Raw genomic sequence first — 14,755 nt, forward strand, 5'->3', positions numbered from 1 at the left:
ATTTATTCAACTATATATATATTTTTTTTTTCGCATTTTTTATCACAACTCGTGCAATATATACAATATCCGATACGTTAAATATTCAATAAACAGAAATATGTTTTTGTAAATATGGTTCTTTAGTTTATCGGAAAGTGCGAACGCAGTAAGCTGATGTAAGATGTAGTGATTTCACAATATATATAGTTAATTTGATTTTGAACAAAAGTCGTTGAAATATCATCTTAGTGATCGAACAGTTTCACATATAGATATTCTCTACCTTTAGAATGCATAGACTATTATGTAAATAAATTGAAACGAATCTTAGTCTCCATTGAGTCAAATCAAAATTTTCCAACTTTGGATTGCAATTCCTATGGCTAGATGACGGGAGAGAGCAAGAATGAAACCACGAATAAACTGCGCTTTGACTGATATCGTGGGCTTATAGCAATGGTGAAACTAAAACTTTCTTTGACATAATTTTTTTTTCAATATTCCAAATCATGATACTATTTGGCTTACAGAAATAAAAAATAAACACGTTTTCATGTAAACTGAAAGGTATGCAAAAACGCTAGATAATACACAATTGCTTTCAATCCTCATCACATTTGTTACATGCGTATGTGTAACTCTCTATTTAAATGGACCAGATTATACGGTTTATTTGTAAATTCTATAGAACAATTTTCACGTGGAGTAGTTAGTAATACAATAAACTGTAACACACATGTTCGTGGCACAATAATGACATAATTTGTAAATGCACTTATGTTATGTGATGTGGATATATGGTAAATATTGACGTGAAGAACCCTTAGATGAAACTATGAAAAATTTAAGTTTTTCATACGTCAGCCATTATTGGGTATAATAATGAATAAAAAATATCGCTACCAATATATACATATCTACATTGCAAAAACATAATGATTTGTTCTGCTCGGCTGTCTTGACAATATTCCATGAAAGTGTACAAATAGGGTTTGCAGAAGGGAACTTAACTGCAGTCAAATTCTAACTTTTTTATCATAGATGTGAGAAAATCACAATGATTTTTTATTCATGTACTCAAAACATTAATGTTGGTAGTGCTTTGTTTTTACATCAAAGCTTTCTGGATTAACACGGCATTTCACGAGTTATGTTTAGATACGATCGACACGACCTGCTGGCTAAGGTATGTCGTGTTCCTTTCCGTATAGTCTAACACAAACAAAAAACAATCCCGTACGCCTCACCGAGCATGACGCGACAACTGTCGACCGATAACCAGGTCTGAACCCTCGCACTTTTCAGAAACAGTGTTACGAAACGGACACGCGATAGATGGAAAAATTTCTTTTGATCGAAATCTAATCTACGATAGCCGCGGGCAGCAGGGAAACTCGATCAAAGTAGGCGAGAAGTACGATTTTTCGTAAAGAATACGTTGCAAAATGCCAGCACCCCAATAAGATTTAATATTCATTTTACGTTTGAGATCACAGATAGATTTTACCAACATGGAACAACACTATGAAGATGACAATATCTATTACGATAATATGGAAATTATGGAGAAAATTGAGCAACGTAAAATCCAAGAGGTGATCGATATAAAAGCCAAACATAAGATCCAAAAGCAAAATAATGTGAATCCAACCGAGAAGCCACCAGCGCTGCCACCGAAAAAGAAGAATTTACCCAAATCATCGAACAATATAGCCAAGAAAGAATCTGAATCCCCAAAAGTGCCTAAAACTCAAGAAGCGATTCACAATCGCCAACAACAATTGGTGAAAGAAAAGAAACCTGAACCACAACCTCAAACGCAGCAGACATGCAGCCATCCACAACTTTTAAGAACTCGTTCAATTGTTGATGAGCCTTTATCCCCTATTATGGAGGAAGAAAGTGTTTTAGGAGATTCTCCACACGGGAGTTTGCACGGTTCGGATGACGAGTTATCAGAACATCCAAGTCAATCAGCATCGGATACATTTCATAGTGACGATTCTTCCAGTGTGTTTTATGAATCATTTAGTGATCAAGCGAATGTTAAAAACAACAATACAAACTTTAATGAAAGTAGGGAAAATGGCAAATCTACGAATAAAACCATTCAAAATGGTATAACAGATAATAACTCGATTTCAGATTCTGGTGGATCGGGAAACTCAAGATCGTCCTCACAGAAATCTAAAGACAATTCTCAATTTACGCAGAATACAAAGACAGGATCGGGTGGGAGTTTTCCTAATTCATATGATACAAGTTCCATCGATGATGAGTCGGAGCAAGATGGTGTCCAGCCTTACGGTATGGTTGATCTTGCACAACTCGATGAAGCGGAAAATAAACGAAAAATTCCACCAAAACCACGCATTGATGCGAGACAACTTGCGAATCAGAATAGAGATAATTTACACAAACTCAGACAGCATTCTAGGAATCAGAATGCACCTAGGGAAGAAATCAACGAATATGATAACTTGGATGAATATAACGGTAAGTGAACTTGGAACTTAGCATTTGTCCATTCTTTGCTGAGCTCCCTTATTTCATAAAAAAAAATAATACTGATATATAATTGATTGTTTATACTACAGGAGTAGTAATTATCTACTAAATCCAAAAAAATATAAGAAAAAGCTTTAAAGATTTATAGTCCTCGTGAATTGTTATTATTGGATTCGGTCAGAGTTATATCATTTATTTTTTTAACTTATTTCAACATTTTTAGTTTTTTCGAAGAATTTCTTCCGCTCAGTTTAAGCGGATGGAGTTTAAGTGAAATCTGTCATTTAAAGATTTAATTACAGGCTTTGTCATATTATTATTCGCGGCGTTCAAACTCAAAACATAAACAAATAATGAAATAATTATATGTCGTATGCATTTTTACCGGTTTATAACAAATAATTTTTTTGATAAGTTCACGGTAAATTCACAGTATATGTCAAGAGAGTAAGTGGGGACGGACGGCTGAAATTACATTTCAGATAAATTTTCATAAAACAATTTAAATTTACGAGATTAATTTTGTAGTACAGAGAAGTTCATATAGAATCAATTAGATTGCTTTTGTATCTTTCATGCCCTTCACAATTAAATGTAAGACATTTTATATATACGACTGTCGATATACACCGAATAGCATATTGGTATAAGCTTATTTAAAATCTTGCACAATAATATATTATCTAACGAAAAAATAGTTTGTCATAATCTGTAAAGTTGTGGTTTCCGTTTACGGTTGAAATTTTTTAATAGCGAACCTACATACCAATTCTTTGTTCTAACATCCGGTCATTTTGAGATTTTAAAGTCGTCAGACCGTAAATTTGCGTCTATCAAATGATAAGATCTCTTTAATGACAGTATCGAAATTTTTTTAACAAATTTACTAAGTAAGAAAAAGTTGTACTGTAAGGTGCAGCACGTTTCAATTGTGGGAAAAGCTTAAATGATTCTTGAATAGTTTATTTTTCTATTTTAGCTTGACATTGATCCTTTCTTTGTATTTATTGCCTTGAAGGCATTTATATGTCGCTGTTAGTATTGTACAAGTCTAACGTTATCAAAACCTTGGTATTTATTAGGCTGGAAAAAATTAAATTAAATAAAACATCATTTTAAAATGTCCAGTATCTCGACGTTTATTTGATTAGAAAATCTTTAAATAATATAATAATATGAAAAACTTTGAATCAAATTTAAAATTATTTGCGTAACAACAGTGATGTTTATGTTTTTCTAAAGACACTCGAAAGTTAAATTTCGATTTACTTGACTATAGTTTTTTCAGTCCATATCATCTATTGTGAAATATTATGATTAACTCCCAAAACTCTAGAATCACAATTTCTAATAATCTCTAGCTACTTTCCAGCTTAAAATCTAAACTAGCCCAAGAACGCCCTCATTCCAGTTCATCTTGCTTGGATTGATAAGGTATTTTTGAACTGTCCAGTGCTGTTATCCAATACTTCACAAACAGACCCTCACAACTCACAAGTACTTGAGACCAACTATCCAGAAATGATATACCAAATAAGGGCTATTAAGTTGGGCAATATCCGACCAACCTAGGGTAGGGAAGAAATTCACAAATTTATGTTATTGCCATGTCTAATCAAATGAAAAAATTTGACTGGTTGTGAAATATTTTGGTTAATTTAGAAAGATGAGTTACCCAATAATCCAAATCACGCTAGCCCTTAGCCGTCATATAAAATTACCTTTTCAACAAAAGCTCGGCTGATTTGGCAAGTGTTTGGTGACAACTTGACTTTTGTTTTCACAATGGTCCGAAGTGCAGAAACATGGCGATCGCATTTTTGTGCAATTGAATAGGGAATGGATTACATTGTAAGTACGGAAAATCAAATATTTGGGTTACGAAATACCCGAAAGATTGGGGGCTAGGAATAAAAAAAACAGTAAAATGCTTTTATATTAGAACCGACTAGCCGACATTTCCAAACTCTTTTATCTCATACCAAACATTTGCTTTGTAATATAATATATATTTTTAAACAATACATTTCACACTAATTCGCCTTTTAATAAAAAGGGAAGTGCTGCTGCTGATAAGGCAGACAATCTTGTATGTTGGTGGTAACTAAATATTCTTGATTTTACTCAGTACAGAAAATAATTGTTCACTGTGCAGCCACTCAAAGACATTTTATTCTAACTTCATCACATAGGCTAATGCATTTGGGCGCGTCAGTTTACCAGAAAAGGTATCGATAATATAATATGTACATATTACCCGTATACATTCGATTTAAGATCACAAAAATTAGTTGGCTTATTGAACTTTATTGAAATTCAACGCTCGAGGGTGTTTAAAAATTGAGTTTTGTTACAATGATAGCAATACAATCAAAAGGACAGAAAAATATGATAATAATACACAATTTTTGGATTCTGATTAGTTTTGTTGTAAATAGTACCTTTTCATATATTTATCCGTATAGTATATATTCGTTCATTACTTCATCTTGATGTTGAATACACTCATTGATTCATTTCGATGAAATTAAATAAAAATAGGTGCGGTTTTATCGCTCCACTTACACTGTATCGATTTCTATTATAGGCCGACACAGTACAGCCGTGTCGTCATTGGACAAGCAGGGAATCCAGAGGCCGCCTTCAACTGCATCACCAAAGTCACTGCCAAAAAATATGACAAGGAGTTCAAATGTTAAAAACGAAGAACAACGTACAAACAGAAGAACTCTATCAGACAGTAGAGAAAAGCGCGACGCACTTAGACGTAAAGAACTGCAATCCATACAGGGTCAAAGACCCAGATCATCTTCGGATCGCAGCGACTCAAGTGTCGATAAACGTATGAAAGGTCCTGCACTTCCACCAAAACCAGCACCGAAAGTACTACCTATCCCTGTCAATGTAAAAGAAGAAGATCTTTTCAAAGATGACGTAAATTTGTATGAAGAGATCCAACCACGTGATGAGGAAGAGAGAAATCACGTGCTACAAACCGACGCAATGGAAAAAGCGTGGGACGACATTCAAGAAATTTTAGAATCAATGGAAATTCCAGATTTTGGCGACGCACAACCGAAGTCAAAAACCCTTTCTACGAAAAGGTTCCCGGTCTCACAGCAATACAAACAATACGAACCTCCTCAATATGACAATTTTGCAGATTTAATGAGCAATCAGAATCTGCAAACTACTCCAGTTACAGCGAGAAAAATGGAGTCACCACTTTTACCAAAACAAAACCCACCATCTCCAAAACGAAAAAATAGTTTTGGTAGTTTGAGCAGTTCTAGCTACAGGTCAGAGCTTTCACACAAATATGATCAACAAAATACCACAAACATCACAGCTTTTAACTCACCCAATACTCAGAATCTACATGGAATGAAGCCACACGAAAATGCACAGGATAATTTATATGTAAATGACAAACAGTTCAGACAAGATGACTTAGATGAGATAATACCAAGCGATATAGACACCAGGTATTACGAAGGACCGCGAGAAAATAGAAATCAGGCACCGCCTCCTTTGCCTGCACCCAGAAAAAGCTTTGCGAAATCACAAAGTTCAGGCCAACTTGTTGGAAATCCAAAGAGTAAACTGCATGTTATGAGCAGAACAAATTCCGGACCTTCAATATTAATAGACGAGCGATACGAATTGCCTGCAAATAATATTCCGGAAAATAAACAGATGTATAGAAAGTCAAAATCTCTTGATGAAAAAGAAAAATCCGCATCCTCTCCAGACGGTTCGCTTCCACGTAGAATGAAGAGTAGAGAGAGTGACGGTGACAGTGGTATGTTTTCACAAAATGTCACAGATGAAGGTTTAGCAATGAAATCTGGTTCCCAATATAGTGATGAATCAATGCTCGACACAAGTGAATCTTTAAAAGGAAGCACCAAGTCCTTAGGTCGAATCGCTTCGCGTGAACGCAAAAAATCTCCTCTCAGATCAAAATTCAAATTTCGCGTGCGATCAAAATCCCAAGAACGATTTCAGAGTGATTCCGGATCAGTTGCACAACAATCTGGCAACAGTGATGTTGACGATGACGCGAAAGGTCGTCGACGCAAAGGGTCAAGACTATCACGCAGAATATCGAGAAAAACTGCGGAGAGAAGAGGGCGTTCTGCTGATCGCAGTAAGTCTGGAGATGAGGACGAATCTCGTGGTAGAAATCCTGTGAATTTTATCAGAAAACTGCTACGAAAATCGAGAGAACCAGCAGAAGAGATTTCAGCGCCAATGCAAGATTTTGACGTGGAAGCTCATGGTGAGATTTTGGTTTTAAAAGCATTCGATCACTCGACAAAAAATTCTTTTGCGATATAGTCAACCACTATTCCACTTTTTGATTACTACTTTTAATTTCAATTAATAAAATTGTATACATTAGGTTGAATGTATTATTTAATGTACGTTTTATGTTAAAATAAGAATCATCCACAAAAAAACAGCAATTTACAGTTTCACACTTTTGCATCTAAGTCTTAGTTTTCTGGGAATACGTTATTTGCTTGTCTTTCAGTATTGATTTGTGCAAAACACTTTAGTTTAAACGCTCAGTATGGGGAGCTAAGGTTTTTCAGCAAATTTGGTGATCATTATTTAAACTTGGAAGGGCATATTCAACTTTTGATCTACAAAATCTGAGCTCGATCTGTCCTGGCGCATGGTCAAATAATTGAAATATAAAATCAAGCACTCTGCCAGAAATAGTCCAAGTAAGAAATTGATGTCATTCTGTAATACGTTATGTCATTTAAATATCGTCAGCGCAATTTAATCCACACATGCCACTGAAATTGCATGTACTCGTCAAAAGTGTCTCTGAGGTGAGCTTAGCCAGACAAAAACCAAGGAGAATGTTTTAGCATTGCATGACGGCCTTGTTTACTATATGGGTGGCATCGTGAAAGCCGACAGCACGATTATATAAGTAGCAATATTATTTATTTTGTGTTGCTGTTCTTAATATTGTAGATTTAGAAATTTTATCATTTGTGCCAAGTTCAGACTAAACATAAAACAAATAATGCATATATATACAGAAATATTTCTCCTTATTTCGATTTTTAAGTTTTAAAGAAATTGAACTAAAAAATTACTATCTAATGACACAGCGTAAAATCACGTTTCTCCCAGAAATTCAATTGTTTGAAGTCATATATATTCTAGGTTAAAGGTAGAAAATATCTTCAACAACGAGTTTATTTTGTTCACTTTAGTTGCCAATCAGAACTTGTACGTCCAGTCACCCGTAGAGAAGGCCCCTTCGGTGACATCACAACCAGAAAGACATCAGAAACCATTGGACCCACCTCGGTTAGTATATGTTATGTTGCGATACATATGTGTCTCTCAAAGTTATGTAATGCGGTAGATATATAAGCCATCGTTTCCAAGTAATTTGGTAGAAAAGTAATAAAAAAAACAATCGATAAAATTCCAGTGAGAAACAGTTGATATCGCCGCCTTCTCGTCGAGCAAGAAAAATGCTACATTCAAGAAGAGCACGCGAATACGCAAGTTCATCTGACGAGGACGATAGTGACGTCATTACCAATAGAAGAGATGGGTATGATCAAAGAAATGCAAAACTTGGTAAATATTAGTATTATGACACCATAATTGAGTGGGCAAAATAATGATTCCAAGCATAATAAAGTTTAATAGAAGCAAAAATAAACTTTTAAATTTAAGGTGGACAACGTCCGGATCATCACAATTCTTTTCGAAACCAACGAAGAAATTCGCCTTCGACTTCAGATTCAGAAGAAGACTACAGACCATCATATGAGGTTTGAAACGTATATGATTGAGTATTTAGCCGACTACTTGATATCAGTTTATTCAAATGCATCAAACTCCGGTTATACATCATTTTTAATTGATCTAAAATGTAGATATTCTGTGATCATGTCTGAAAAAACAAAATATAAATAATATTTACAGAACAACAGAGGAGGAAATGGATTTGACGATTATTCCGGTAGAAGAAAAAGTGGAACAAGATATGATTATGAAAAAGATGACAAAGCGATGAGGTAGGGGCTTTCTTTTTAGTACTCCTTTATCTTTCGTTGTTCGGCCTTCAGCAAGCCCCGATTTCTGTACATTTTTATTCCTATTCCATGTTTTATAACCGTGCCTGTGTAGGGCATGTTTTATACATCTTAGAAAAAATGTAATTCATTTGTCATAACTCGCTATCTGTGCAAGTTATAAAAAGTCAATCAATATTAGCATTTGTAAAAATTAACAATAGTATCTAAATATTTACGGTTAACATTTCAATAAAAAATAATTCCGATAAATTCGAAGCATTCATTCTATCAATCCATTAAAAAACCACCCATTTTAGTACAGTACAACCTGTAAATAGACTTAGCATATAACATGGTATGTTTTTCGATCTGATGAAATATTTTTCTCTGCATTTTCCAGAGATAGGAACCAAAGAACTCGCATACAACATCCAAGAAGACGACATTCAGACAAAAGAAGAAATTACAATGACGGAACACAACAACCATCAAACAATGCATCACAACAACATGAAAAATACAGAACTCTCGTTTCTCTTAACGCACAAACCTTGAAAAAGGTATTAAATATTTTGCTTGTACACCATATTGGTATTGTCACAGTCAGCGATTTCTCATTGTATCAGGAAGTTTGCAATATCTATTGGTTTAACATCTAGTAAACGAATCTGTATGCTAAAGTGATCCTAAAATTGTAGACAAAACGATAGAGAAAATTTCAATTGGAAACAAATGAACTGAATGTTTTTTAACATTCGTGTTCATCCTCAATATTTTCATTATAATGATAATTTTAATTTAACTATGTTGTATATTTACTGTTGTTGCTTATTTATATTATTTATGAATGTCCTGCTCATAAAAAGTATGGCATTTTGATCCTGCAAATTATCATATCGAAATTGACAAATACGGTCCCAAATATTATTATTTTAAGCTTTGCGTTATACGCCACGGTAGAGCTAACTTTGAACTAAAAACAGCAAGAATGTGATGACACCGAATAGAATAAAAACAGCTGCGCTTCACTTTTGTATCAACTTTTGCAAATTCAAAATAACTGTAAACTTACACTTTGGTGAATAGAAACAAGCAATTTTGAGATAAAATGACATCCGCCAATAATGAAATTTGAGCCGGCCAAGCCTTAAAAAATTTACCATAATTTTAATGGAATCCAAAAATTTTGTTACCTCTGCAGTATTCAAATGTATGCTATTTACACAAATAGAGGCCGAAACTGACTTTGGCCCAAACTGCGCATTTCATGAGCATTCACTCACACATAGACTTCGTGTTTTCGTTGTGAAATGTTCATGAAATTTTCTGACAGACAAGGTTTGCAATAGTATTGCCATTCTGCTATAGGATTGGCAAAAATACAAATTATATTATCTAAAACGTAAAATAGAGCTTACTTCGTCTTTTCAACAGACATTACTATTATTTTAAACTGAATTCTATATTTCGCTCATGTTTGGTTAAGCAAAACCATGGGATTTGATTTCCGGTTGAATGGTGTACCTCGTATTCCCTACCAGACAGTGTTACATTCCACCGTAAGTTTCGGCTCAAAAATATCAAGCGTTAAAAGGGGCTCTGGGTTCCGAATACGTCACAATCCACGTCAAAATACGTCGCTATATGACATTACTATACACTTTTCTCACGCTCGCGAGTAAATAACTCCGAGACTATTTCACTATACACCAACAAAGAACGAAAAACATAATTGACTATTTATCAAAAAATACTTTTATGTTGTGTTTAATTAGACACAGTTAGACTTTAATAAGAAGCATTAAAATAGACATAATTTATGAACACTCATCTTATTGTTACAGTTCTGAATGTATGTGGTAGTTTATATCAACTTCTGCTCAACATATTTCAATCTGTTATTTCTAACAAATGATGAGTGATGAACAAGTTACTGAGATAACCAATAAGCTATTACCACTTGTATACTACAATTTTGGCAAACACTAACGGCCTAGCAAATATGTCTGTATTTTCAGTATAGTTTATTGTGACAAAAGACTATGGTATTTTGTTTTTCTTGAAGAAATTCAATTGCATATACAGAGGCTAACTCCTTCAAATTTGCTAATTGTTCCGAAACGAATGATAGGCTGGTAAATTAGATGAAATGTATGGATTATGAAATTTTTTTAGTGTATCCTCAATAATTCACCCAGAATACTTACAGGTATTTCTTCTGTCATATTATATTTAACTTGCAAATACAAATTATCATTTAATCGCATAAACCACAGTGTTCAAAATATTATTAGTTTGCTTTAATATTATAACATTATTAAAGATTACAGAAAAATGGTTGACGGAGTGGAGAAATCAGTTACCCGTTGGTGGATTCTTGATTACGTCATGGTCTGACGTAGTTTTGGCCAGCAAAAGACCTCAATGCATTTTGGGAAAAACTGTATTATATGTTGCTCATTTTTCTACCAATCCAGATCATAAGCTAGCTTGCCAGGTATATAGAGTTTTTCTTGCATTCTATTTTATATCTCATTTGTCTCATTACATGCGCGGTAAATATAGACAAAGGCACATTGAGAAGTTAGAATTCGTTAAGTGAGTATTACATATGGACTATTGAAGAAAACATATTTTTCTGTACGTGTAAGTTCGGTTTTCTCTTCATTTTCGTTTTAAATATTTCAACATTACTATTTTAATCTACCCATAGAAAACACATAATACGTAATAACCCATTCTACATGATGGTAGCAAAAGAAAATTACAATAACGAAAAGATGGCTATGTTTTGAAGATTTAGATGAAGGTTGTTTGAGGATGCATATTTGCTCTTACTTGCATTTACAACAACACGACGACGATTTCCCCATCTGTATTTGTCTAAAGAATTCATGTATATTAATCTTTGTCCTCGTTTGGCATATTTAAGCATCTCAATTACAGCTATCGTGCAAAAATTTATATATTTCAATCAAACCCGTTAAACACCTCAAAAGAAAGGTTTTCATAAGGTTGAGTTGGTGACTTATTATGTTTGTCAAGTCAAAAGTAACTTCTCTGACCCATGATTTTTTAAGTGCAACCAAACTAATAACATTTCTTTAGAAACAAAGATATGCATTTATAATCCATTGTTACAATTGTTACAATGTGTTGAGCAAAATTCAATCCTATTTCTAAAATAATTGTAGTTTTTTTTTCTATCCATGCCCTCTGCTGACGGGACAAAATTATTGTCAATATTTAGACGTGCACATAAAACTAGTGATATGAAGTTATATCTGCACATGGTCCTTTCTTCATATGAAGATTTTAATGAAAGGTCATTCACAGAATAATGAGAATTTGTTCCCTAATTTTAGATGTTTGATCAAAAAGATATCAACTCTCGCCTCATACGTCAACTCGAAAACTGCTCTACTTTGACGGCGCACCCGAATCTATGCAGCGTTTGCAGCCATTTCCCTTGTCAAGTGCCTGGTTCGCTGATCAACCCTGCTTATGGAGATAGACCCGTGAAAGCCTTGTGCGTTGTATTGGCAAACGTACCAGCTATGTCACTAGCTGAATATCTTCAGAGATTGGGAGAAGAAAAAGAACCCAAACAAGTTCACAAGTGAGTTAATGTGTCACTCTCACGTTTTTTCAACAACATTTTAACGTATGCATTTCTGTGTTTATAAGTGACTAATTGATTCCAAAATAGAAACAATGGCGTCATCAAAGTGAAGTGAGGGCACGCACTTCTCAAATGTGAGAAAATAGTTATCTTGAGTGCCAAATACCAAATTAATAGAGATAGGGAATTTATTGTAGAGTCCCAAGTCACAAAGAATTCAAATCAACCATGCAGTTTAAAAACAGCATTTATCCTAACATACTGCGAAATAAGGTTTACTCGGCAGTAGGCAAGCTAGTAATCCTACTTCCAACCATTTCAAAACTAAGTAAGAACCTCGGGTAACGCATATTTAGTCTGCGGTGTACACTTGATAAGATTTTTTAGTTTATAGTTAACAGTTTATAGTTATAGTGATTAGGCGTCGCCTCGAATGGAATCGAACTTTTTGATGTCAATATTTCGCAACCATTGAAAAAGACAATTCCACCATAACAATGGTGCCGTCAAAATTAACATTGTTTTATATACTAACAATTAGGAATTGTATTTCAATTTATTGTTAAGATGATGGCCTTCTTTTTTAATCTTGAAAGCGAATCCCTTTTGGTAGCATACGCGATTCAAACACAATGTTGAACATCATTTCAGTAAAATATTTTGCAATAATACCAAACATGAGACGCCAAAATTAGATAATATATAATAAATATTAAATTACGCTTTGTGAAAACCAAAATATTATATTTCACAGGCAAATCCTGCTGATGTTACTTCAGCTGCTTCAGGCGATGGACAATCTATCTTCTTCCGGATTCAGTATTTCATGCATAAAACCAGACCATCTTGTGGTAACCCAGGAAAGAGGACTATTACAGATTCTTCCTCATATGGATTGCGCGGACGAAAACTCTACGGAGAACGATGAGGGCTTTCGAAGGTTACCAATCATGCAACAAATAGCAAAGTTAGTATCGTGGATGCTCCAAATCGGTACAGACATACATAATTCCAGATCACAAAAACCTGCGGCCGCATCTCCGCACCTTTTTGCTCTTAAAAAGATTGTATATATACTCACTGAACAACCACAAAATCTGGACAGTCGTGCAATACAAAGCATCGCCCAATGTGCTTTATGGGGTCCTATGACGTCAGAAGAATTGGATCTGGGTATGAAAAATACGTACGAGGCACTTGAAATGTGGGTCGACATGAAACAAGCAAAACTTGTTAACAGTATTGCTGTTTTATTTTCTGGGAAAAGCAACTCGGTGCCGATATATATGTTTTACAAACATCAATATTTTTCACAAATCAATCCCGAAAGTTTGTTTCAGAATTTGAGAACATTGCAGCGAATTTAGTTAAAAAATAAGACTGAAAATGGCACACTAACATTTGCAATAATGTATTGTGAAATCTTGAACAGAGCTAACATAATTTACAAAATTTGATAAAAGTGTTACCATTTGAATTATGACAAGGTGGATAAGAAAAAATAACAAAATTAGACATTTTCATTGAATATGCAAAAACTCTTAATACCAGACTATATATTTGTTTGTTTTATATTGCTTATGTTAAATTGAGTTTATATGATAAAAGGAGCAGTTGCAGTTCTACGAGGTGATAGTTACAATCATACCTCTGTCAATTTATAAAAATATTATTACTTTTTTACGGTTTCAGGGAATTGTAACATATACTCATTTTCCACAAATCGTTTTGAAAATGACTACAAGCAAGTAATGTCAACTATACCTTTTTATTATTTGCTTGACAATCATACATTCATGCATGTTTGTCTTAACGAGCCATATTACATATTTTTGCCTTTCTATGTATTTTGCTCTGGGAAGGTCCAGTTTCAACAATATGGCTGTGTAATGTGATATCACAGTATTTTATATTCCGCCCACAAAATGAGCCGTTTGGGACCTTGTTTCGAGTGTACTCTTGTTATCTGTATTATTACATAATTTCCGTTGTCAACATTATTGCTTTATTTTATCAGTTTCATATATATTATAATGCAAATGTGTGAAGATGTATCTTCGTGAATGGCAATATATTGCATCTATTGGCCAATTTTCAAGACTTTTTCAATAAGAGATAATATAATTGATGGGATTGGCAGTAATGACTTGTTAGATTATTCATATAATTCCCCGCAATTGAATAAAAGAATATACAGTCATTTCAAACCGACCTTTTTGGAATCTTAAGTTATGAAATTCAAGCTTGATTAATTGTTAGGTCAGCGATACTCAGTCGAAATATATAGAGAAAAATCACGTCAGCAGTGGAAATGACTTAACTTAAAAATTGGCGTTCTGTTTGGAAATATGCATGATCTCAACATAATAGGAAAATGCAAAACAAAATAAAAAGTTCTCAATAAAACTGCAGGATGTATTAAATGATATACTTGTTGCAAAACCTAAATAGAGCTAAACTGTGAATACTAATTGAGTTATCACAATTTTTCGCGCCACGTTTGTACGACTTTAAACTGCCGTAGAGAGTTGAACTTATGCCATATTCGCACAATAAAGGTTGTTCTTATGGATCATTTCAATAAAAT

At 34.0% G+C, this 14,755-nt stretch overlaps 1 protein-coding gene across 1 annotated transcript; it reads left to right on the forward strand.

The window, feature by feature from the left end:
* The first annotated feature begins 1,294 nt into the window (after window positions 1–1,294).
* LOC120341528 (uncharacterized) lies at window positions 1,295–14,360 on the forward strand. The gene is made up of 10 exons (XM_039410056.2): window positions 1,295–2,478; window positions 5,078–6,772; window positions 7,728–7,824; window positions 7,952–8,103; window positions 8,203–8,300; window positions 8,455–8,546; window positions 8,947–9,106; window positions 10,870–11,043; window positions 11,912–12,165; window positions 12,923–14,360. Exons 1-10 carry the CDS (start codon window positions 1,494–1,496, stop codon window positions 13,533–13,535), a joined length of 4,320 nt encoding a protein of 1,439 aa, XP_039265990.2. The 5' UTR covers window positions 1,295–1,493; the 3' UTR covers window positions 13,536–14,360.
* The last annotated feature ends 395 nt before the right edge of the window (window positions 14,361–14,755 follow it).

Source organism: Styela clava, chromosome 14 (genome assembly GCF_964204865.1).
Source record: "Styela clava chromosome 14, kaStyClav1.hap1.2, whole genome shotgun sequence".
In the NCBI taxonomy this organism is placed as follows: domain Eukaryota; kingdom Metazoa; phylum Chordata; class Ascidiacea; order Stolidobranchia; family Styelidae; genus Styela; species Styela clava.